This window comes from Hordeum vulgare, chromosome 4H, assembly GCF_904849725.1.
Source record: "Hordeum vulgare subsp. vulgare chromosome 4H, MorexV3_pseudomolecules_assembly, whole genome shotgun sequence".
NCBI classification, from domain to species: domain Eukaryota; kingdom Viridiplantae; phylum Streptophyta; class Magnoliopsida; order Poales; family Poaceae; genus Hordeum; species Hordeum vulgare.
In genome coordinates this window covers 297,479,763-297,506,168 of record NC_058521.1, presented here as the reverse complement: position 1 = coordinate 297,506,168, position 26,406 = coordinate 297,479,763, and the positions used below count along the sequence as shown (strand labels likewise).

The window sequence follows — 26,406 nt, the reverse complement described above, 5'->3', positions numbered from 1 at the left end:
TAAATAAGATGCCCCCACCGAGCTTATTCTAGAAGAGAGTGACGAGGCAAAATGGACAAAAAAGACAATACACGTGTTTGTTTGGTTTTACGCGTTGGGATTATATCTAACCATGGGCCGGGCCGGACCGGGCTTGGGCCAGATCCTAAAAAGCACATGGCAGAAAACTGAGGCCCAAGCCCTACCATCAGGCCTATGTTGAAGCCCAAGAACAACCCATGTGTTGAAAAGCACGTCAGGTTTGATCCGAGCCTCTTTCTTAAAATCCCAATATGTTAAGTCCAAGCCCGGCCCGAACCTACCGGTTGGCTATAAACCCTATAAACTCAGGCTCAGGCCCGACCCACAAGCAAGCCCAAGGCCCTGGAATTTGGGGCCGGGCCGGAGATGCCCAGGTATAGTTGGGGTTGCTCAACCTCACATCCCACGTTTCACCTACCCGCGCGCGCAGGACACACGCTCGACTCCCCCTCGATTCGCAGATCTTAGCGCCCCCTGCTCCAATCTGTTCCCGAAACCTAAAGCCGCGATCCCAATGCGCAGGTGAGCACCACTTTCGCTCGCCATATCCCCTTATAGCTTCAAATTTTTTGCTGATTTTTTCGGTGATCTCTCCGGTAGGGGTCCTGGCGAGGCGTCCCTCCGCCGCCGCCGCGCGCCGGCGCGGCTGTTGGTAGCCGTGGTGGCGCTCGTCACTTGCACTATCTGCCTCTGGTCCTCCTCCACCGACCTCACCCTTGCCTCCTACAAGGCCCAGGTGCGTTCTCTGGCCCGTGCTTGCTTACCGGTGTAGCTTAGCTGTATTGTTTGATGTGTCTAAAGAAAAGCTGTATTGTTTGACCTGCTTGGCTATTGATAATGGCAATGGAAGAAGTACACGTTATGCTTGTGCTTTTTGCGGGCCAACTGGGTATGCAAGTGCTGCATTAGTTAGATGATTATACATAATTTCTCCCCATCTTCTTTTCAAGAGGGTATTTGGTCAAGTTATTTTTCGCGTTGTTTATCAGCGAGGAAATGGTGATGATACTATTTTAATATATTTATTTATTGCTTGGGGGAAAGACCAAGAGATGGTAGTGGGCCATTTCTCTGAGGCTTGCGGTCGAAGAACACCAAGCCGCTGCAAAAGAAAAGTATGTGACCGATCCTTGTTACGATTGGAGGGACCGGTGGAGGGGGATAATGCGTTTATCAGAACTTTCATTATTTTGTGTAGTTGATCTATATGGTTGGTGCTATTAGTTTATTGTGGTTTTCGATGATATAACCGGAGACAATGCAAATGCATTTAAATTGGTTAGAAAGAATTACTACCATCTCTGTGGAGATCAAGGAGACACTTTGATGACTCATGAAGATGTATTTCCTAGTGGTGAACTGGATGACTTTGGGTTTTGAAATATTCTATTCCAATGATAAACGATAGTATTAGAAATAAATTGTGTGTAGTGGCAATATGCCCTTTGAAATGCATTATTTTAGTTATTTGGCTGATAAACTGATTTTAACTAATTGCACGTGGACTATTACAATGACAATATGTGCATTGTGCATTTGAATTCTCAATGAAACGATTTCTTAACATCGATGCTATTATTGAAGGATGTTGATGTAAATAAGTTATGGAGAACTGCAAATTCAAATGGCTGGAGAGCTTCTTCTGCACCACGATCATATTGGCCTCGTATGTTTGTCTCTGTAACCTCTCTGGAAGTTGATGGTCATATTCTTAACAAATGATGGTAAAAGTGGATATGCTGAAGTTAATAATTTATGTACCTGCAGCCCCGCCACCTGAGTCTGAGACTAATGGGTACTTGCGTGTCCGATGCAATGGTGGCTTGAACCAACAACGTACCGCGGTGATTAATGAATGAGCTCTCCCTTTATCTCTAAAGAAGCATGTTTGATTACAATACTTGCTATTTTTTGAACCCAGTTCCACATATTCCATAACTTCCATAACAGAAAGTAAAAAAATAAAAATAAAGGTGAAAACAAGAAAACGGGTTCAACGCACTAGTGGGAAACCCACTGTTCAACACCATTCTCGGAGACGAACTATGGGACAAAACCACCAGCACTAAACCGCTGGAGTTACCCTGATTATATGATTGATGGTAACAAAATTAAGATTGCCATTGTCCTGTTTTTGTAGATATGTAATGCTGTTGTTGCTGCACGAATAATGAATGCTACACTAGTACTGCCAGAATTAGATACAAACTCTTTCTGGCGTGACGAGAGGTATCACTTTTATCCGAAATGGCATCTCATGCAGTACAAATGTATGCATTTAGATAAAAACCTTGTATACTTTGTGAAAAGTGTTGATTTTTTGCAGAATACTTAATAAGTTTCAAAACAATCATATTTTCATTGTGTTCATATTGTATAGTTGGTTTTAGTTGATTATTATAGAGTTTCATCATCTTCTTTTTGTGCCTGATTATGTGACATTAATGTGAGAATGATTGACCCAAATATTTCCATCCAGTCAGGGGCTGGCCCAGGATTTCAGGAGTGTATTCAAAATTTCAAAATCAATTTTCCAAAAGCGTACCGCTTGTTTTGGCATGTATAGCCGAAGCATCAATTTATACAAATGGGCACTACATAAAAAATATAGCATAATATAATGTGCTCACAAAATTGATCATAACTCAAAACTGTTCAACATATAGAAACACTAATTTCTCAACATTGATATACCAGTATTCTTCCTCCTCATGTTTTAGAACTAACAAATAAAAATTGCTCAAGTTTTGGACTACTAACTTTTATAAATAGTGCTTACTCGAACAAATTCACATATTATAAATATTCTCACATTACAAATTCACGTGGCAAATTGCAAAATTTCATGTCCAAACAATTCATAACTGACTGGAAACAAGTATCTAGTTTCACGGTAAGTATTAAACAGAAAGACAACTAATGAAATCAACTTACTTCAATGAGGCTCGCGTAGGCTGCAACTTGCTGGACAGTAGGAGAAGACAAGTAGAGACGCTTGCAGGCTGCACTGATACCTAAATCTGCTTCAACTAAGAATTGTTAATTAGCAACACAACGGGAGAATTAACTAATAATCATTAAACTAGTTCAACTAAGAATCGTAAATTTGATATATGAACCCATCTAATTAGCAATTAGGCCTTGTATCGTTGAACCTGTGAGTTGTGGCTTTGAAATTGAAGACCGATGCGTGCTGGTTTGCTGCAAACTGTCAAGATGAGAATTACGAGGGATGAATGCCGCTGTCATCTGAATGGATGCGCCGCATCGCCACCTGCCTGCTAGTGTTGCCGTGCGCGCGTGCAATCCGACGATGCTCTGTCGATGGCAAACAGAACTGGGCAGCTGTCGCCTCGGCCTGACGGCTTGCGACCTTGGGGAAGATGGATGTCTTTTTTTTTGACATGTTGGGGAAGACGGATCTCGGAAGGAAGCCGCCAGTTCATCTCCTGTTGTAGATCGATGTGTTTATCTCATGGCGAAGGTAATGGTTGATGCGTGCATACTCTGCAGCCTGAAACGACATGGGCCACCTGAAACGACATGGGCCTATGGGCCATCTCATGGTTGCGAGGGAGAGAATAGTGAAGTGGGCTAGCCCCTATGTATCTCGGTTGATTCCTCAGCAAACACGTTTTATATTGTGAGTTTCGTTTCTCCTTATATACATACTCATATATATACACTACATATACCTAGCCCTTACATACTGATAGTGGTCTTGATGTTGGGGGTTACCTTATTGATACCTTTGGCCATGAGGCACTTGGCGATGCGGTTCTCGTTGGTGGCGTCGAAGAGAGATACCTTGGGGGAGGAAGTGGCAATGGCCATGGTAGCCGTTGCCATCCCCTCACGGCCTGTATCATCTTCGTCATCATCGGAGGTGTACTCTTCATGGGCCACCAAACCCCTTGGAGGAGTCTTATTGGTGAAGATGTTCTTGTTTGGGAAAGACTTGGCTTTGTCTTTGCAAATGAGCTTGCCCCCGTTGTCTACCCTCTTCTCACAAGGACAATCTGCCACAAAGTGACTCACATTGCCGCAATTGTAGCATGTCCTTACTCGTTGCTTGTTCTTGGACCCACTTGAGTTCTTGGAGAAGTTGGGCCTTGAGTTTCTCTTGTGGCCCCAAAATTGCGTTGATGCAAGAGCCATGTGCTCGTGGTAAGCATACTTTGTGTCTTCGGGCAGCCATCTTCTTCTTCATCAGAAATGACCTTGTCTCTCAAGGCAAGGTTGGGTGAGGCTATCTTCGACCGGACACGAGCAAGAGCATTGTTGGCTCTCTTGTTCATGATATTCATGGCAATGAACTCATCCAACACTTCGCTTGAGGTCAAGGTGTGAAAATCCGGCCTTTGACGAATGACGGAGGACATGGCTTTGTTGAATGGCATGATGGCCTTGAGAAACTTGCGCTTGATCCAAGTGTCATTCGTATCCTTGCTCTCAAGAATCCAACTGTTACCCCGCACTCATAGCCCGAGCAGAGCGGTACTACCGCTGCTAGGAGCGCTACTACCGTTGCTAGGAGCGGTACTACCGCACGGTAGTAAAAAAATACTACCGTGCCTACCACCGCTGAGGCTGTGGATGCGCAAAAAGTTCGACGAAGCGGTAGTAAAAAACTACTACCGCCCAGAGAGCGGTAGTAAAAAACTACTACCGCCCAGAGAGGTCCTTTTGCACAGGCAGGGAGAAACAAGCTGGAGCTCCATAGAAGCAAGGGAAAGGTGGTGTAATAGAATTGTGTACGTGTTGATTCCACCCAAACCTTTCCGAAGCGGACCCCCTCTTAATAGTACGGCTTTCCCACGACTCAAATCCACCAAAGAGAAACGTAGAAAGCAACCGTCTTTGAAAGACTCCGAGGGGCACCGAACCGTCTTGTGCCTAGTCATAAATTATCTGAAATGCTCAATGCACATGATTAGTCCGCACATGCATTGTCATCAGTCACCAAAACCACTTAGGTTTGAAGCCTTTCTTGTTGAGAAATTCCTTGAGTGTGTCATACCAGGCCCTTGGTGCTTGTTTGAGGCCACACAATGCCTTGTTGAGCCTGTAGACCATGTCGGGGTGTTTTGGATCTTCAAACTCTGGTGGTTGATTAACATATATTTCTTCCTTAATCTTACCACCGAGGAATGCATTTTTGACAATCATTCGGTATAAGCATATATCATGATGGTTAGCATAAGCAAGCAATATGCGTATGGCTTCAAGTCTAGCCACATGTGCAAAGGTTTATCGAAATCAATACCCTCAACCTTTGTGTAGCCTTGAGCGACAAGCTGAGCCTTGTTTCTGACCACTTGGCCAGATTCATCTTGCTTGTTGCGGTAGATCCACTTTGTGCCGATGACATTGTGCTTGCGTCCCATACGTTGTTGAGCTTGAATTGATGAAGCTCTTCTTGCATGTCCTGAATCCATTCCGATTGCATGAAGGTTTAGTCCACTTTGGTGGGCTCTGAGATTGACACAAAAGCAAAATGCCCACAAAAGTTAGCCAATTGGTTATCTCTTGAGCGAGTGAGAGGACCTGGTGCATTAATGTTGTGGAGCATCTTCTCGATTTGAACTTCATTTGCCGCACGAGGATGAGCATGTCGAAGACTTTGGTCTGCTGCAGAGCATTGTCTTTGTTAGCAGCATTATCTTCAGGAGCATCATTGTCTCCGTGATGGGTTGATGGAGGATTGATGACTTCCTCGACAACTGGCTCCTCAGGTATGATCTCACCAATGCCCATCAGCCTAATAGCTTCAGCAGATGGAAGTTCATCTAGCATAGGAGGCAGGTGCTCTCTTTGCGAGCCACTAGTTTCATTGAACCGCACATCTACAGTTTTAACAATTTTATTGTGGAAAATTTGTAGACTTTGTAGGTGCGCGAATCCGTTCCATAACCAAGCATGAAACCCTCATGTGCTTTCGATGCAAATTTTGACGTGTGGTGTAGATCTCTAATCCAACATCTTGCACCAAAGACTTTGAAATACCTTACATTGGGTTTCTTACCAGCAAGTAGCTCGTAGAAGTTCTCTTGAGGAATTTATGAAGATATACTCTGTTGATGATGTGGCATGCAGTGTCAATGGCTTCAGGCCAGGATTTTCTTGGCGTCTTGTGTTCATCAAGCATGGTGCGAGCCATCTCAATAAGTGTCCCGTTCTTGCGCTCCACAACGCCGTTCTGCTGTGGTGTGTATGGAGCAGAGAACTCGTGAGTGATACCAAGGGAGTCAAGAAAGGTATCTAGACCGGTGTTCTTGAACTCTGTGCCGTTGTCACTCCTGATAATGCTTGATCTTAATGTTGTAGTTGGTCATGCACCTGTTTGCAAAGCGCCTGAAGACACCCTGCACTTCACTCTTATAAAGTAAGATGTGCACCCAGGTATATCTAGAGTAATCATCAACAAATACGAAGCCATATAGATTTGTAGTGGTAGAGAAAGTGGAATAGTGAGTAGGGCCGAATAAGTTCATGGAGCAGCTCGAAGGGACTGGATGTCGTCATGATAGTCTTTGAGGGATGTTTGGCCCTAGTCATCTTCCCGGCTTCGCAGGCACCACACAGATAGTCCTTCTTGAACTTGACACCCTCGACACCAATGATGTGATTCTTCTTGGCGAGTGTATGCAAGTTCCTCATACCACCATGTCCTAGCCTTCCATGCCATAGCCAGCATTCTGAAGCCTTTGCTAGAAAATATGTGGCGACCTATGGTCCTGCAGAGAAGTCTACCATGTATAGATCACCTCTTTGAAAACCTTCGAAGACGGGTTTTGTCAGAGGCCATTAGTACAATGCATCGAAATTTGTCAAAAATGACAAACATGTCAAGATCACAAAGCATTGAGACAGACATTAAGTTGTAACCAAGGGATTCGGCAAGCATCACATTTCCATGTGTCTATCCCTTGAGTTAGCAACTCTACCTAGTCCCAACACTTTGCTGCGTCTTTTGTCGGCAAAGACGATGTGATCTTTGGTTGGAGGTCGAAGAGTTGACTCCAATAGGCTTTGATCACCAGTCATGTGACTAGCGCACCCACTATCCGTGATCCATTCGCTTGGACTGGATTTGTCTTCCTGCATTGAGAATTAGTCTTTGTTCACCAAGGCATGCAACAATATCATGCATTGATGAAGATATTGCAATGATATTAATAGTAACACTGGACGATATAAATGGTAACACCATTTTCATTAGTTTTCTTGCGTCCAGACAAGAATGTTTTCGGGTCTTTAGAGATAATATTCGAGTTAGGCTTTATCCTCTCTAGAGACCCAATGCTGCATGAAGATATTGTTAGGAAGTATTAGTATTAGTCTAGGAGTCCTTATTAGTCTATTAGTATTAGTCTAGGAGTCCTTATTAGTCTATGTTTACTTTCCTTGCACCTCAAGTGATGTGTAATATATATATGCCCCTTGGGCCTTCAATACAGATAAGTTGCTTTCCTAACATGGTATCAGAGCTTAGGTTATTTTTTTCGGGCGCCGCAACTCGCCCTCCCGATCCAATCTCGCGCGTTCCACGCTGCCTCGTTCTGCTGCTCGATCTGAGCAGGGACGGCTCGTCCTGGGCTCTTCTCCGCCTCCAGCCGCCGCCGCCTCATCCCGCTGGATCTCGTGCCCCCAGCCGGCGGTGTGTTGCTCCAGATCGAGCCGGTCCTCCGGCTGTTTCCCCATCAAGCTGCTGCAGGACGCCGCTGCTTGGATTGGGACGGACTTCTGCGCTGCTGACGCGCGCATCCTCCGGCCCCGCTGTCCGACTCCGCCACAGTCTGGCCGCCGTCCGTCCGCTGTCCGCGTCCGGCACCGTCCGGCCGCCGTTCGTCAGCTGCCGCTGCGATCTATGCCTGACCATCTGTCAATGCATGGCCATTGAGATCCGTTCGGGGCTGCATCGTCCGTTGACCTGGGCATAAACTGCTTTGGTTAGCCTTGGTGCTGGCCTGCAACGGCTGCTGTGCACACACGTGACGTGGTGCTGTACTATTTCTGGTGGTTCATCATCGGTTGATAGTGTTAAAAAAAAAATGTTCCTCTCGGGTCTGCATGTCCCTTGCTGCCTGGTGGCTCCTGCTGCTCCTGTCTCACATCCGGGTTGTTCCTCGACGCTTGATGCTCGTTCGTTTGTATCGCCGTCTCTTTCGGCGTCTTCCGCAGGTTGTGGTGGTATCTTTACTGCTTCTCCTCTTGTGAGCTTCACATATGATGATTGTCGCTCTTTCTCGACACCTCTCGCGACTTTCATCGGTTGTACTGGTGCACATGACTCCATCATATTGTGTGCTTTTTAGTTTATTTTTTCCGCTGCGTCCACCAAATCCGCTGATATTTTGTGTTTTCTCATGCCATGCGAGTCCACCATACCTTAGTCCGCTAGCCTTTTTTTTCTCCTGTCCTGATCCTTTCTATACAACTTTTGTGGCCTATTTGCCCTTGTTGTTTTCTATAGGATTTTCTGGACTTCTTTAGCATTGTCGATCTACGTCCATCGTGCCTTATCCGCCGAGCTTCTTTCGCCGACGGTTGTCGTGGACTATGATTTTCTGCACAATGCTTTATTCTCTTGATGTGCCATCTTCTTTTGACAACCCATCTTCTCTTGGTACTTATGTTGTATCTTCAAGTGATGCGGTGTCTTCCTCTGATGTGCCATCTCTTCGGTGTCTTCCTCTTGATGTGCAATCTTCTTTTGACAACCCATCTTCTCTTGATACTTATCTTATCTTGTATCTTCAAGTGATGCGGTGTCTACCTCTGATGTGCCATCTCTTCGTTCTCTCCTTCGGCGACTCGACAAGTTTTGAAGACTCTTCATGCTACGACGACACTCTCAAGACGCGGATTTGGATTATCATTGTTTTTTTAGTATTACACTTCTTCAAATGCAATGCTATTGCATACGCTTTGCATTTGAGGGGGGGTGTTAGGAAGTATTAGTATTAGTCTAGGAGTCCTTATTAGTCTATTAGTATTAGTCTAGGAGTCCTTATTAGTCTATGTTTACTTTCCTTGCACCTCAAGTGATGTGTAATATATATATGCCCCTTGGGCCTTCAATACAGATAAGTTGCTTTCCTAACAGATATTAGTCCTTCTTAACCACCCACATCCTGAGGGGTGGCTTAGAAGCAATAAGACGTAAATTAGCATCATAGAATTTAGGCAATGTTGCCCTAATAGCAAGTTTCACAAGAGGGTAATAATACTCACATGAATATCCAGAAAAGTTCTTAGATGGGTGAACATAATGGTTCATGCCATAGTGTTCATATTCATGAGTCTTTTGAGTCCTTACGTGCAAAACATAGTTGTTAGTGCGATAATATGAAGACCTTTGTCTTCTCGAGGACATTGATCTGGGGAATGTCTTCTTCTTGAGAGATGTCGTCGTGACATTCACATGAAGCTTCTCAAGATGACACGAAACCCAGATCCTCTTCATGGGTGAACCATTCCTACAGTTAGTGCCAATGAACCTAGCAAACACTTCACCATTTTGACATTTGAACTGTTTATAGTTGGAATCAAAGGATTCATCAATGATGATAGGATTAGCACAGTTAAAGCCAGATAATTTGGATGGATCAACTGAGGGGCCCTTTGCAGCAACCCATGTAGTTTTGGGGTATTGCTTAGGCTTCCCGTATGATCCATCAGCATTGATGTTTCATTCGAAACCAACGCCCTCTTTCCTAGGGTTTTTGTTCAGGATTGTCTTCTTGAGGACAACACACAAGATCTGATGTCCCTGCAGACTTTTGTACATACCTGTCTCAAATAATGTCTTCAACCTGTCATTGTCATCAATGATAGCAGTGGTTTCCTCAGATGAGGGGTTAGATACCACAAATACAGTTGAAGATATTGCATTTTCAGAAGCATTTGAACATTCAGCGGTGGAATCATTAGCTTCACGAGGAAGGTATTTTAAGCATGGAGCATCAAATTCATCCTGAGCGGTACTGATTGGTTCAACAAGGAGTGAGTCGTTTTTCCTTCTGAAGATCCTCATAATCCTCTTTCAACTTCTCAAGATCAAGTTTTCTTTGAAGATATTCAAGTGAAAGCTTCCCATGATCAGTTGAGAGAGTCATGAAGATTTTGGAGATCTTCAAACCATGGAACGAAGATCACGCATATCTTTTGCCATATCTTCGTCCAAACTCATCTGCTACGCAACAGGTCATCGCTTTTCTCTGGAGTTAGTTGCATTTTTTCCATAGCATTATGTTGCTTAGTAGCAATTTTGACAAGTTTAGAATAGCTACGTTTCAAGTCATCATCAGATTCAGCTTCGCTATCAGAGTCATAGCGTGAAGAATTTGAGGATACCTTAAGCCTTTTTCCATGAAGCAGTAGGCTGGAGCATTTTCGTCATCACTGGTTTCAGTGTTGATGAGGTGATCATTATCTTCAGAGTCGAAGACAGATGAGGTGACAGTTGCAGAAGCCATAGCAAAACCAACAACTTCTTCTCATCATCGAAATCATAGTTCTTGCTCTTCTTCTTAGATTCCTTCTCCCATCAAGGACAATCAACGATGAAGTGACCTACTTTCTTGCACTTGTGACATGACTGCTTGCTATCATGCGAAGACATTTCACCAGATTTCTTGGAGTCACGCCTTGAAGACTTTCGAAAGCGTTTTGACTTGGCAAACTTGTGAAACTTCCGGACAAGCAGAGCGAGTTCTTTGCCAAAGTCTTCGGCACCATCAGAACTGCATTCAGATTCACCTTCAGATGAAGACATAGTCTTTGCCTTCAGCACGAGAACGACCATAGCTGGAACCATAGATTTCCCTTTTCTCAGCTTGCTGGAATTCGTGAGTGTCGAGCCTCTCAAGTATATCAGCAGGATCCAATTCCTTGAAGTTAGGGCGTTCTTGGATCATGAGGGCAACAATGTTAGAGGAACTGTCAAGAGATCTCAATAGAGCTTCTTCACAACTTCATGTTTGGTGATATCAGTGGCGCCAAGTGCATTCAACTCATTTGAGATATCAGTGAGACGATCAAACGTGAGTTGTACATTTTCGTTGTCAAGCCTTTTGAAGCGGTTGAACAGGTTGCGGAGCACATCTACACACGAGTCTCTTTGTGATGAGACACCTTCATTGACTTTGGATAGCCATCCTCAGATTTGCTTTGCAGTCTCAAGAGCACTCACACGGACGCACTGTCCTTTGGTCAGGTGACCACAAATGATGTTCTTGGCGGTGGAGTCCAGTTAACCAAATCTCTTCACATCAGCAGTAGTGACACCTTCGCCAATCTTGGGAACACCAGCCATGAGGACATACCAGAGGTCGTTGTCAATGGCTTTGAGATGCATGCGCATCTTGTTCTTCCAGTATGGGTAATCAGTGCCATCGAAGACAGGGCATGTAGTGGAAACCTTGATTATCCCTGCAGTCGACATAGCTAAAACTCCAGGTGGTTAAACCGAAACACAGAACAAGGGAGTAGCTTGCTCTGATACCAATTGAAAGTGCTAGTTATCGACTAGAGCAGGGGTGAATAGGCGATTTTTATGACAAGCTTCGAAACAGTAAATGTATTTAAAGTTAAGCGAAAGCGATACATGATATTGTAGGGATAACTACCAAGGATCTAAGCAAAGCATGCAATACTGCAAAGACATTCAAACATATAAAGCATAGCCATCATACGCACTAAGATATATCAGCTATAAATTTAGGTAGTGCGAAGGTAAACAACAGTTGGGAATGTCTTCAGAGAACGTCTTCGGGATGAGATGATCAATCAATGACTTCACATTACAGTAAATAAGAGAGTGAAAGATAGAACCAATAGCTTGACAAAGACACATGAATTGTTGGACCAGCTCCAGTTGCTGTGACAACTGTACGTCTGGTTGGGGAGGCTTAGACCTCGTCTTCACCTTGACCCCCTTGAGTCGAAGTCTCTCAGACAACGCTCAATCGCTCAAGTAAGTATTCAGGGGAGACTTCCGAAACCCGTACAAACTTGGTCACCCGTCAATCCACAATGACTCTTGGATTATTCAGACCATGGTCACCCGGCAAACGACAATGTCTCTTGGATGCACTAGACCACGACGCCTATCCGTCTGAAAGATCACAGTCTTCAAGTGTAACAAGTCTTCAGTTCTCCCAGAACAGATTGACTTCGGTAATGCTCAAACACTCTAGCTTTAGGTGTTTGGGTTTATCCTCGCAGGATAGTTCTCTCTCTCTCAATGTCTTCGAGGTGGGTTGCTCCAAAACAACAACAGTCGTATCTAACTCTGAGCAGCCATTAACTCATGGTGGAGGGGGTGGGCTATTTATAGGCAACAAGAAACCCTACGTGAGACCGTAATGACCTTGGGCCAATGGCCAACCGACACGTGTTCCAACAGTCAGATTTCAAAGACACACGACAACATTACTTGGGCCGCAATCAATGCTGACTCAACCAACTCTAGAAGAGATTTCCTCTCATTGTCTTCGCTCGAAGACATAGGTAGTTGTTGGTTGAGCATTTCGTCAGCATCTGACTTCGATCACATCGACCCCACTTAACAGTACGATGGTTCTTACGACTCAGGAAAGAAGAAACCAAACAACAAAAGACTTCATCTTCGCGTTCATTGTCTTCAAGCGATTATCTTCGCGCACTACTGCTACTTGTAAACTGCGTTGGATTTTATCCCCAAAGAGGAGAGGATGATGCAGCACAGTAGAGTAAGTATTTCTCACAGTTAAGAAACCAAGGTTATCAATCCAGTAGGAGAACCAAGCAACACCGGCACCTGCACACACAACGCAAACCTTTGCACCCAACGCAGACGAGAGGTTGTCAATCTCTCGGCGGTCAAGAAACGAGATTAAATGATATATGATAGATTGATAGATTGATAAATAAATAAAAGACAAAAAAGTGCAGCAAGTATTTTTTGGTATTTTTGTACAAGCAAACGAGATAGATCTTATAATAAAAGTAGACCCCGGGGCCGTAGGATTCACTAGTGGCATCTCTCTCAAGAAAATAACATACAATGGGTAAACAAATTACTGTTGGGCAATTGATAGAAAAACAAATAATTATGACGCTATCCAAGGCAATGATCATGATATAGGCATCACATCCAAATCAAGTAGGCCGATTCCTACCTGCATCTACTACTATTACTTCACACATCGACCGCTATCCAACATGCATCTAGTGTATTAAGTTCATAAGAACGAAGTAATGCATTAAGAACGATTACATGATGTAGTCAAGACAAAAGCATATAAGAATTCATCCCAACTTGTTATCCTTAATGGCAACAACACATGCGTATCAACTCCCCTTCTGTCACTAAGACTGAACACCGGAAGATCGAACCCATTACCGAGCACCTCTTCCCATTGCAAGATCTAATCTAGTTGGCCAAACCAAACCAAAACTTCAGAGAAGAAATACAAGGCTATACTAAATCATGCATAAAAGAGAAAAGCAAAGAACTCAAATAAAACAAGGATATATTTGATCATAAACTCATAATTCATCGGATCCCAACAAACACACCGCACAAAGTCATTACATCGAATCGATCTCCATGAAGATCATGGAGACCATTGTATTGAGATACAAAGAGAGAGAGAGAGCCATCTAGCTACTACCTACGGACCCGTAGGTCTGTGGTGAACTACTCACGCATCATCGGAGAGGCGGCAAGGTTGATGTAGAGCCCCTCCATGATGAGTTCCCCCTCCAGCGGAGTACCGGAGAAGGCCTCTAGATGGGATCTTCGAGAACAGAGGTTTGCGGCGGCGGAAAAAGTATTTCATGGACTCCCTTGAGGGTTTTGAAATATTGCTGAATTTATAGTGGAGGAGTTAGGGCAAATGGAGCGTGGAGGGGCCCACACAACATCAGGGCGCGCCCTGGTGTTGTGTGGGGCCCTTCGGCAAGGTATTCCTTGGCCTCCAAGTTCCTGGTGATCCTTATCTTCAATAAAAAATCCTCAAAAAGTTTCGGAACGATTTGATCTTATCTGATATTGATTTCCTGCGAAACAAAAACTGGGTAGAAAACATGAACTGACACTTGGCACTAAGTTAATAGGTTAGTCCCCAAAAATGATATAAAAAGGTATAAAATGATAATAAAATTATCCAAGAATAATAATATCATAGCATGGAACAAGCAAAAATAATAGATACGTTGGAGACGTATCAACCACCAATGGCTTCGTCCATCATCAATGTCTTCGAACATTTTTGGGGGTCGTCTTGGACGGTTAAACTGAATCTCCAGGAACTTCTATCTGTGTTATGGTGTGACAAAAACCAACAAGGGGTACAAACAAGGGGTGGCACTAGATGCATTTGCAACCTCTTTCCTTGAAGCTTTGCTCAGGGGTGTATTCACCGACGATGCAACATTGTTCACCGCCATCGGCCAAAAACGACCACGACGGCGTGAGGATGTTGCAACGGATCACTGTGGTGCTAGGAGCACGAGCACATGCGGGCTACAACTGACCGTGTGCTAGGGCACGCCGTTGGTGCTTGCAAACAGTCATGCGACTGTTGATGCTACAACTGGCAACGCGTTTTGCCAGAACCAGCGGCGTGATTTGCTGGAACCATGTATCATCAATGCTGGAAGCAAATCACAACGTGACCAAATGCTGGAGAAGTACTGTTTTTTTGCTGGAACCAGCTCCGCGAATTGTTGGAACCAATGTCCTCCGAGCTACGACTGTTTGCGGCGGTGCTGCGACGAGGTGCGGTGGCGTGGCAGAAATGCTGGAACCAGCTCTGTGATTTGTTGGAACCAGCGTTTTCGGAAGCTACAACAGGTATGTGGTTTTGCTGTGACGGGGGCAGGGACGTGGCGAAAATACTGGAAGCTGTGCGCAGCGGGGGCGTACGGTGCATTGATAAATGCTGTAACTGGCTTGAGCTGTTGCTGCAACCGATGTCCTCTGGAGCTGCAACGGCCACGGTGGTGCGCAGCGGGGGCGTATGGTGCATTGATAAATGCTGTAACTGGCTTGAGCTGTTTCTGCAACCAGCGATGCAGGAAGCTTCGATGTCCCGCGCCGGTGCTCCGATGGGCAGGAGGTGGCGGCGAGCACATCGGGGGCGGGGAATTGCTACAACCGGATTTGATGCATGTACGGTCGCGGTTGACCGGTTGAGAGACTGCGCGACGCCGGTGTGCAGGCCGACGACGGGAACAACACGAGAGATTGAGATTGACGAGATGCGGCTGGTTGTTGCGGCCACTGGCTGTTTTGCCGTCGCCGAAGTTGGGATCTGGCAAGATGGTGAGATATGTGCAACATCTGAGAGTGGAGGGGATTTTTTCTTTCACGGTCTAAAGCCAGGAGAATGACGCGCAACAGGGATCAAACGGCCCTGCTCACTCGCATCAAACGGCTGCGCGGCGACCGACCCAAATTTGGGCCGGCCGACCGACGCCTAGTGGTGCCCTTTGAAATGTGCCTACAAATTTATGCATGCTCGGAGAATGTGCGGCTACTCCCCTCCTCCAACGAATGTAACTACATGAGGGGAGGGTAAGAAGGGAGGGAACGAGCCTGACCTAAAACACCTAGTTTTGGGGTAAAGGAGGGAACGGGCCAAAAATTTGGACCCCAAATTTCTCTCTATTCAGTTAATCGGCCCACAGGGATAAATCGGCTTCACAACTGATTAATCAGCTGGACCAGCCAACGGGATGGATATATGGTTATAACATTCGTGACATGCGGATTCAGGATTAAATGGCCGATTGCCTTAACTATCGGCCGATATTTAGAACATTGGATCTCTCTTTACGGAATACCCCGATCTTTCTTGACATTAGCAACACGACTTAACCGCCCACTATGCATTGGCGCTTCTGGAGGCCTCACTATATATGCCCAAACCATCCCAAACACGGTGCCCCAACTCTAAGTATATCATCATTCCGGACACGAACCATTCTTGTTTGGCCATATATCCATCTTAACATGCGCCTCTTCTACACCCAACTGTTGAATGTGCAGCCTTTTAATTGGCCAACATTCAACGGCAGTCAACCATCGCAAGTCGAACTGCCACCCTATAGAACCTGCCTTTTAGCTTTTGTGGCTCTTTTATCACGTAGAACTCCAGAAGCTTGGCGGCACTTCACCCATCCAACTTTTATTTGATGGCTCACATCTTCATCGATATCACCATCCTTTTGCAACATTGACCCGAAATATCGAAATGTGTCCTTCTGAGGTACTACCTGCCTGTCAAGGCCAACTTTCTCCTCCTCGTGCCTAGTAGCACTGAAACTACACCTCATGTAGTCAGCTTTATACCAAGCCTAAATTTTTTTGATTTTGAAGTCCGTCTCCACATGTCTAACTTTCTGTTAACCCCCATTCGACTATTGCCGACTAGCACCACATCATCCGCAAGAGCATGCACCATGGGATATCTCCTTGTATATCCCTTGTGACCTCATCCATCACCAAAGCAAAAGGATAAGGGCTCAAAGTTGACCCTTGGTCCAGTCCTATTTTAACTGAAAGTCATCAGTGTCGTCATCACCTGTTCGAACACTTGTCACAACATTATCGTACATGTACTTGATGAGGATAGCGTACTTTGTTGGGACTTTGTGGTTCTCCAAGGCCCAGCACATGACATTCCATAGTTCCTTATCGTAGGCCTTTTCCAAGTCAATGAATACCATATGCAGGTCCTTTTGTTCCTTACTGTTAGAGTACGTGATGGGCCTGGCCCCGTTAGTCTTAGGGTTTGCTTAGGGGTCAAGTAAGCCTTACTTGGGAGTCAAGTAAACCTCTCCATATATGGAGAGGAGATGTATCAATCTAAGCAGGCAAGAATTAAGAAGGAAAACCCTTTTCCCTCTTGCCCGGCCGTGGGAAAGGACCCCCACGGCCGGCTCTCTCGCGCCCTCGCAACTCTCTCTCTCTCCCGCTCAAACCCTAGCAATCATAACATCTGGTATTAGATTTCTCAGGCTCGATCATGTTCACCCCGTCGTCGCCGCTTCCTGTCGCCCTCACCCCGGAGGAGATCGCCGGAGCAATCTGCGATCTCACCACCGCCGTCCAAGGGATCTGCCTCTTCCTGGCCGGTCCCTACGGACCGCCGCTGGCCGCGCCATCAGTCGCCGCCTACGGGCCGGCCGGCTTCGCCGCGATTGCCGGGCCGCGGCAGCTGATGCTGCTGCTGTCGTCGCCGCCACTCGACGCCAGGCTGCTGCAGCTGCCGCTGCCGCTCCAGGCGCCGCCGCACATCCAGTCGCCACTGGCGCCACCCCAACAGTACGGCGGACCCTCCCGCTTCGCCGGTCCCGACGGTGCGCCATTCCACGGGGGGCCTCCATGGTCACAGCACCGGCGCCGACCCCCGCACGGCCGCCGCTGAAGCCCTCGACTGTGACCACGGCGCCGGTCATCACGTTCCAGCATGGGATGCCCTACGACGGGACTGCGACGACCTCGTTCGTAGCAGCGCCACCGCCGTCCCAGGACAATCCCATCCAACAGATCAAGTTCCAGCTGTCGCCGGCACCGCTTCCGGCTTGGATCGCTACCCACCATGTGTCGGCGGTGGTGAGGCTACAGGCTGCTGCGCGCGGCCTCCTAGCGCGTCGGCATGTGCGGGATATGCCTGATTTGCAGCTGCAACTCCTCCAAGTTGCGCTTCGCGGTGCAACGGACCTCGATCTCGTCCGCTGCGTGGGGGATCTTGGGCAAGCGGCTTCCCCCACGGGCGGCGGGCATGCTGTTTTTCCCACGGGCGACGACCTCCAAGTCTGCGACATCGACAGTCAGCCGGCGGGGAGAAGACATGGTGTCACCGACAGGAGCGCACCGCGTAGCACCACTGCATTCCGCCGCCGGCCGCCGCGAGGGCTCCCTTGGTCCCGATGGTGTCCTTGGGATCCAGGGGGCTGCAAACGCACAAGTTCGGCGCAAGGAGGATTCTCGCCTCATCGTTCGGAGTCAAAAACAAAGAGTCGGAGTCTCATTCGGGTTAGCTTATTTCAGGTCAATACAATAGGCCGAGATGTAAAAGGCTTGTTTTTTAGGCGTTAGGGTTGTGTGGGGTCGAATCGTCGTTAGGTTGCAGCTCGAGGACGAGCTGCATGTCCAGGTGGGGTGTAGTGTTAGAGTACGTGATGGGCCTGGGCCCATTAGTCTTAGGGTTTGCTTAGGGGTCAAGTAAGCCTTACTTGGGAGTCAAGTAAACCTCTCTATATATGGAGAGATGTATCAATCTAAGCAGGCAAGAATTAAGAAGGAAAACCCTTTTCCCTCTTGCCCGGCCGTGGGAAAGCACCCCCATGGCCGGCTCTCTCGCGCCCTCGCAGCTCTCTCTCTCTCTCCCGCTCAAACCCTAGCAACCATAACACTTATATCTCCATAAGTTGTCGAACCAAGAAAATGGCTTCCAGGATCGACTCCTAGGCATGAAACCATACTGTTTTTTGGTCACACTTGTCGATCTTCTTAAGCAATGCTCAATCACTCTCTCCATAGCTTCATTGTATGGCTTCATCAACTTAATTCCACGGTAATATGTACATCTTTGAATCAACCTCTTCCTCCTTTTGCTGAATCAGCCTTGTCAGGGCGTCACCATCCGATAATTCAATCATATTGGCAGCATCCATCAAAAAGATGGATGGCTTCGGTCCACGGGCAGCGAGATGTTTTCGCTTCAGTCTCATATTGATGCGAGACTTCCTCAGTTTCAGCTGCTGCAGCTGGTCTTGATCTGGAGGCTTCAGGTGAAGCTCTTGGCCTTGAAGCCTTTGCAGCCTTAGTCTTTGAAGCCTTTGCTTTCTCCATTGGCTTCTGACGTGCAACTGGAGGCTGATCTTCCTCATCAGATGTGTCCTCTGTCGCAACGCGACCAAGGATGCTTGACGGATCTGGTTGCTCAGGCATTGGAGGCCGTACCATGCATGAGTAGAAGCCAATTTGAATAGCTTCAACCTTTGTATTTGGATGCAGATTTTTATAGATTATATCTAGCCATGGAGCCTTTTTAGCATTCTTCTTGGCACATTCCTTTGTGACGAAGCGGTAGTTGAACCACTCTTCGACCCAATATCTTCGGATCCATTGGATCTGGGTCTTGCGCTGGTGGTAAGTCTCTTCTGGATCAGACTTGTATCGTTCATAGAGATCTGGTGGAAGTTCCTTTGCAGTATTCAGACGTCTTTGTCTTCCACCTTTCTTGGGAGTGTTGTCTCTGGCCATTGTCTTCAATTTGGTCAAAAAGACTTCACAAATGGATTCAGGTGAGAGCAGGCTCCAGGTGAATCCAGATGTATCCGCAAGTAGTCTGCAAACGAATTCCGACTATGAGATCCAAGTGATTTTGCCGCGGACATGTACCTTTGAAAGAATTAGAGATGCGAGGGAATGGACGAGGTCATATGCATTCTTAGAAGATTTTGAAGATGAAACATTGTCTGAAGATATTGACCTCATTCACCGAAGACTTTCACTTTTGCTCAAGACAAGGTGGTTTCAGATTTGTGCAAGTCCGTAAATTTGCACAAGTGAGAAGTCAACCCATAGTTTTAACACAAGTAAAATCATTGAGCAAATAGAGATAGATTTGTTGAGAGCTGTCGAAAAGATTGTGGAAAAATAGCTTTCGAAGATATATGGTAACTTGTAAGATCAAACAAGTGGTAAAAATCAGTGATTTTATTTACCACGGTGAAGAACGAGAAGAATTGTTCGACGAGGCGAAGAAGCCGAGTAGTTCGATCTGCCACACCCTAGCTTGGTGGTGGCAGACAGCTACGGCGGCGGTGGGCAGAGATGGTCGCGACGGCGTGAGTACGTCGATGAGGAAGTCACGACAGCGAAGTGCTTCTTCTCCGACGACGATGGAATCCAGCGATGGCGCTAGGGTTTGGAGCTTGGAGGGGGAGATGGAGAGGTAAGAGTAATAATTGTGTTGGGGGTTTGTATTTATAAGGATGGGGTGAACAGAACACCCGATATTTGTACAGATTTGCCCTGGACTCTTCGGCTTAGTGGGGCATGTGGTAAGCATGCAACGCGTCTGCCAACCCACTACCTCCGATCTGTTGCGCTAGGCCTGGGAATTTTGGCGTTTTGTATGGTAGAAAGATAAGTGTGAAAAACGTTTTAACCTCTTGGTTGGATTTGTCTTCGGCAGGCAACTTGCGCTAGGCGTGGGAATTTTGGCGTTTTGGATGGTAGAAAGATAAGTGTGAAAAACGTTTTAACCTCTTGGTTGGATTTGTCTTCGGCAGGCATGGTTGTTGCAAAGACAATGAACACGTGTCAATTAGAATGCATACGACTGGAATTGAACAGTGTTAGGAGAGATAAGCATAGATGAGGTGTAAGGGTCCGATCACATTTGCCTAGATAAAAATCGAAAATATAGCTATAGGCAAGATGCTCTAGAGGACAAAACTCCATAGTGTCTCATATGACATATTCAAATGTCAAATGTTCAAGTTCGATGACAACCACAAAATTCGAAGATAAATTCAATTTGTTGAAGACATAGATGAAACATATTGAAACCTTCTATGTTGTGCTTGTCATATGGTCCTAATGTTAGTTATTCAGAGTATCAGACTACGGTGTCACATATTGAAACATAGGTGTCGATTATTCAGTTATCGTTTTGCTATATCAAATAGCCTTCACTTTCTATGTTCCTTTGATGGCCTAGATTGCCCCATGCTTGATAATTAGTGTGACAACGTAGTTACTTTTACCGTGTATTATTCCTGACCCCTCTACCTATATAACCAGTTGGGTTGTGGCTAGGGTTTATCATTCTAGGTTCCCTAATTTTGCCTTTGCGGCAAGACATATTACACTATATCCATACACAAATCAATAGATGGCCAGCTTCATCCGGTCTTGTAGCTAAAACTGTGAGATACATCATACATGCGTATGAATATCTGTTGAAATCCATCGGTGACAGATGGTCTGACAAATTGGTATTCAGAGCAAGAATTCCTCAGAGGCCAATCGAGTTGTGGAGCAAGCGTCGTTGAGATCTCCCGTAAAATCCCACCCTCCCCTCCCCTTTCGCAACGGCGGTGTTGAACTTTGTTTGGCCGCGGTTAGGCCACGACGAATCCATTCTGGTGTAGTATGGAAGCAACCAAAGTGGTTGTTGGAGATTTTTTTCCTTGTTGTCAAATTCCTTGCAAGATCCATTCTGTAGACCAGCTTGTCGGCGTCTCGGTGGCGGTGGTGGGATTTGATCGCTGGGGCACGTTGTTGAGCAAATCTCAACGTGAAATTCCTTCTTGGATCATTCAGATCTGATGATGGGAAGAGCAAACCCAAGCATGGATGATGCCGAATACCAAGACCTCCTATCCATGAAGGGTGATGTCCTTGAGTATCAGAAGGAGACCGCATCTCTTCTCTCGGACATGACAATATTGCAAACCGTGGTACGATTGCTGGCTTCGGCTGGATTATCTGTGGGTTGTGCCCCTTTGTTCCGTCGGACCATGTCGTGCGTTGGTAGCTCACCATTTTCGTGCCTCCCAAGTAGGCATGATCCCTGACTGATTGCTAGGCTCGAGTGGCTACCTCCACGCCCGATCAAGGGATGTGTCGAGCTCTCTGCTTGGCAGGCATGCTCGTATGTTGTATCCTCGTTAGTAGCCCTCGAGTGCCACGTGACCTGCTTGCCGGGAGGTTGTGTGGGACTTGTTTGATCCACTCGCTCCCTTGTGAAGGTAAAACCTTGGATCTATTAGGAAATATGCAACTTGTATTCCCATGGGGCCATAGACCAATATATATACATGTCCAGGTGCAAGAAATAAGCAAAAAAACCCTTATATAACGGGGTAAATACAAAATGCTACATGGCTATATATAGTACTCTAACACCCCCTCAAACTCATGGCGGATCAACAACACTGAGTTTGGAGAGATAGAAGCCATGTTGCGCTCTAGTCTGAGCCTTCATAAAGAAGTCCGCCAATGGTAAGTCGGAATGCACATACTGAAGGGCAATAACCTGACCCTACACACGAGCGCACACATAGAAATCATCAACACCAATATGCTTGATGAGCTCATGCTTCACAGGGTCATGCACAATGCCAATAGCAGAGTAGGTGTAGACGTGTAGTGACAGAAACACCAAAATCCAGAAGTAACCACCGTAACCATGTCACCTCCGCCGTCAAAAGAGCCATAGCTTGCAACTCGGCCTCTGCACTCGAACGGAAAACTGCAGACTATTTCTTCGTCTTCCAGGCAATGAGAGAACCACCAAGAAAAACATAGTAAGCAGAAAGTGAACGGCGATCCGAGGGATCACTGGCCCACGTAGCATCCGAGTAGGCCTAAAGTTGTAATGAACTGGAGCGAGGAAAGAACATACGGTGAGAGACCTTGCCACGAAGATATCGGATAACATGGAGGAGGTGACTAGTGAACCAAAGTGGGAGCAGAGACAAACTGACTCAAAATATGGACTAGATAAGAGATATCTCCAGCTACATAGACAAGACTCCAAACAAGATGACAATAACGCGTTGGATCAGGCAAGGGGTCACCATCAGTATCACGGAAATGAACATTAAGCTCCATGGGAGTCTCAACAATGTGCCCATTAGTAAGAGCAACACGAGAAAGAAGATCTTGGATATACTTTTCTTGGGAAATAAAAAAGTCATCAGTGGTAGAAGAGACCTTGATATCAAGGAAGTAGCGAAGAGGGGGGCCAAGATCAGACATAAGGAACTGCTCACTAAGGCGGTCTTCACGAAGGCAATATACTCAGGGTCGTCGCCAGTGATAATCATGTCATCAACGTATAGAAGAAGAAGAGCCCGGCCACGAGCAGAAAGGTGGACAAACATCGTTGGATCACGAGCATTCGCTGGAAAACCAGCGACAGTCACCACAGAGGCAAAACACTCAAACCAAGCGCGTGGGGCTTGCGTAAGGCCATAGAAAGCGCGACGAAGACGACAAACCATGCTATCAGGAACAAAATACCAAGGTGGTGGCTGCATGTAAACCTCCTCATGTAGCTCACCATCAAGAAAGGTATTCTTAACATGAAGCTGAGACATAGACCAGTGGCGAACAGAGGCCACGGCAAGAAGTGTGCGGACAATGGTCATACAGGCTACATGAGCAAAAGTCTCATCGTAATCACGACCATGCTCCTGATGAAAACCACGAGCCACAAAACAAGCTTTGTAGCGCTCAAGAGAACCATTAGAGCGAGTCTTAACCTTGTACACCCACTTACAAGTGATGGGACGAACACCGGGAGGAAGAAAACAATATCCCATGTGCCGGTGTGCTCAAGAGCAGGAAGCTCCCCTGCCATCGCAAACCCCCATTCTGGACGAACTACAGCTTGACGATAAGAAGTCGGATGAAGAACAGCAGCACCAGCGCTTGGAAAACCAAGGTGTTCAACAGGCGAAAGCGGACGAGGACGAAAGCCATAACTAGGCTGGGACGAGGAACATGGCACATCAGTAGATGTACCCACATCATGTGGACGACGGGTATAATGTCGAGGAAAAGATGAAAGAATACGAGGGGGGATCTCCAGAACAGGTGAAGGTGACGGAGAAGACACCGGGGATGAAGGTGCAGAATCCTGTCATGAGCGAGGTTAGGAAACCATAGGAGATGGTGGCGTCAGATCTGCAATAGTCGAAGAAACAGGGGCAACATGATGGATATACAAGGGCTCAACTAGTGTGATAGGTGTGTCAGGAAATGTCACGAAAGATGTATCCTCAACTGAAAAGCTCGAGGAAGATGGACGTGGGTAGAAGGGATGAGACTCATCAAAAGTCACATCCCCAAAAATACGCATCTGACGACCGACAGGATCCCAACAACGACAACCCTTATGCTCATCACTATAGCCTAAGAAGACACACTTAACAGACTGAGCGACCAGTTTGGTGAGTTCACGAGGGGCAAGAACATAGCAAACACAATCAAACAAACACAGCTCCGAGTAATCAGGGGATCGATCAAAGAGACGCTCCAAAGGAATGCGACCCTGCATAGCAGTGTACGACTGAAGGTTGATGAGGTAGGTGGAAGTGGAGATGCCCTCAACCAAAAAGTGCGGCGAGGTGGCAATCATCAGCGCACGAGCCGTCTCAAGAAGGTGATGATGCTTGCGCTCAGCCACACCGTTCCGAGCATGAGCACCAGGACAAGATAACTGAGCAAGAGTACCTTGCTCAGCAAGAACTCCACACAATATCTTGGAGATATACTCTCCAACAGAGTCTGCACGGAACACATGAATAGGTGTAGAAAACTTAGTGTGAACCATGGCAGCAAAACGCTTATAGATAGGTAATACCTCACTATGAGAAGACATAAATATATCCAGGTGTGGCGAGAGAAATCATCAATAAAGATAATATAGTAGCGATGACCCCCTTTCGAGGCAAAGGGAGCCGGGCCCCAGACATCAGAGTGAACAAGGTCAAAAGGACGCTGAGACACAGTGTCGCTCAGGATAAGGTAACTGGTCCTGTTTACCAAGCCGACAACCCTGGGAGTCTAAAGACACACCGTCGGAGACAGGTCCAAGAAGACCACGTCGAACTAAGGATGAGAGACGAGAGCCACACAAGTGACGAAGGCGATGCCACTGCTGAAAAGAGCTGGTAGACAAGGCGACACTAGGGGAGAGGCTCGGGACAGTGGCAGTGGAGGGAGGTGAAGCCAGTCAAGCTCTAGAGGCCGTGAGAGTCACGACGCCGAGGACCAGCACCAAGGAGAGCACCAGTATGACGGTTCAGAACGGAACAAGAGTCGACGTCTAGAATGACACGACAACCAGAGTCAACAATCTGGCCACCAGAAATGAGTTGCATGGTAAGTCGGGGAATATGAGCAACACCAGGAACATGAAAAGATGAAGTGCTAAGAATGCCTCGACCAGTAACCGGCAGAGAGGTACCATCAGCAGTAAGAACATGAACAGGAGAATCGAGAGGTCTAGTAGAGGATAAAGTAGATGAATCATGAGTCATATGAAAAGATTCTCTAGTATCAAGAATCCATAGAGATGTACCTGCTTGTGTAGAAGGTGGTCTCACAATGTCAGAAGAGTCAGTAGCAAAACTAGCAGAACCTGTCGATGGAGAACCGGAAGATGGAGCTAGCAGGCATTGAAGTCACAGAATCTCCTGCTCGGTCAGGAGCTCAACTGAAGAGGTTGACGTAGATGCACCCAATAAGAGAGAACCGAAGGCAATCGAGAGGGCGCGAAATCGCGCAACTCAGTGAAGTACATAGCTGAAGTAGACGCAGTAGCACCGGGAGAGGAGTGGCCACCACCACCTGTCGAAGCCGCTAGATGTGGCGGTGTAGCATGGCCAGTAGTTCTCGCAAGGCCGGTGGAGGAGATGAGGCCATATGTAGACAAGCACCAAGCGCCAAGGGAAGACGTCTGTGCGAGGCGTAGTCGATGGAGTCATATGCACCAGAACAGCCGGTGAAAATCGCGAGAGGTGTCGGGGAAGAGCGACGTTCACCAATGAAAGTCGATGGAGGAGTCGGCGTAGAGCGACAATCACCATGTGCGGAGGTTGCAGGAGTAGTCTAGGAGTAATCCCGATTAGTCTATGAGTCTCAACCTTGCTTCGACTCGTCAGTCTTGAATAGCTCTATATGTGGCATTTACATTTACTTTTCATTGCTTAGACATTCTACCTGTAGCTATGCAATAATGATAGAATTAAGTTGTTTCTATGACATAAGTTCCTCTTTGTGCTGCAATCTGATGCCAGGCAATTTCTTTTATCGTTGTTTCTCTTTTCGGGCTCATTCGGTTTGGAGGAAATTTTGGAGGATTCCTATGGGATTTCTTCATATGTCTAGCATTCGATTCATAGGAATAGAGGTACTTGATTCCTTAGGATTGTGTCCGTCCATATTGACCTGATTCCTTAGGATTCTTAGTATTTGGTAAGACCTCATTGAAAATTCCTAAGGATTGGAGAGCACGGTAAATCCTGATGAGTAGGATCCAGAGGAACCCAGGCAGCAGTACTGCCTCCTTGATTGGATCACACATGTCAACTGGCTTTTCAGAGACCTGAAAGGATGAAGCCCTGGGTAGGGCATCTTAATCCTTCACCTTTTCTATTCCTCTGATTTGAAAATCCTGTAAAACTGAATTAGCCATTCATCTGCAAACAGATTATTTCCATTTCTTAAGCAAAAGATACACTTTTGCATATTCTCAAAATTAAGTACTGTTTGTTTGATTTTTGAGTTCCAGCTTCATTCCTCGTAATTGGCTCCACCAATGATTTGCATGTAGTGCGCTTCATTCCTCGTAAGAGCAT

The 26,406-nt window shown here is 46.4% G+C and overlaps 1 protein-coding gene across 3 annotated transcripts in view; it reads left to right on the top strand.

The window, feature by feature from the left end:
- Window positions 1–391: 391 nt before the first annotated feature.
- Window positions 392–26,406, top strand: part of LOC123448529 (O-fucosyltransferase 1-like) — a 42,052-nt gene continuing 16,037 nt past the window's right edge. For 2 of the 3 annotated variants that reach the window (XM_045125459.1, XR_006631812.1), the window contains exons 1-5: window positions 392–543; window positions 622–757; window positions 1,606–1,687; window positions 1,789–1,865; window positions 2,162–2,250. In XM_045125459.1, coding sequence (XP_044981394.1) covers window positions 536–543; window positions 622–757; window positions 1,606–1,687; window positions 1,789–1,865; window positions 2,162–2,250 — 392 coding nt within the window. In that variant the 5' untranslated portion in view covers window positions 392–535. Of the gene's footprint in view, window positions 544–621; window positions 758–1,065; window positions 1,137–1,605; window positions 1,688–1,788; window positions 1,866–2,161; window positions 2,251–26,406 lie in introns of those variants that run through there. The other variant, XM_045125460.1, reaches the window with a different exon arrangement.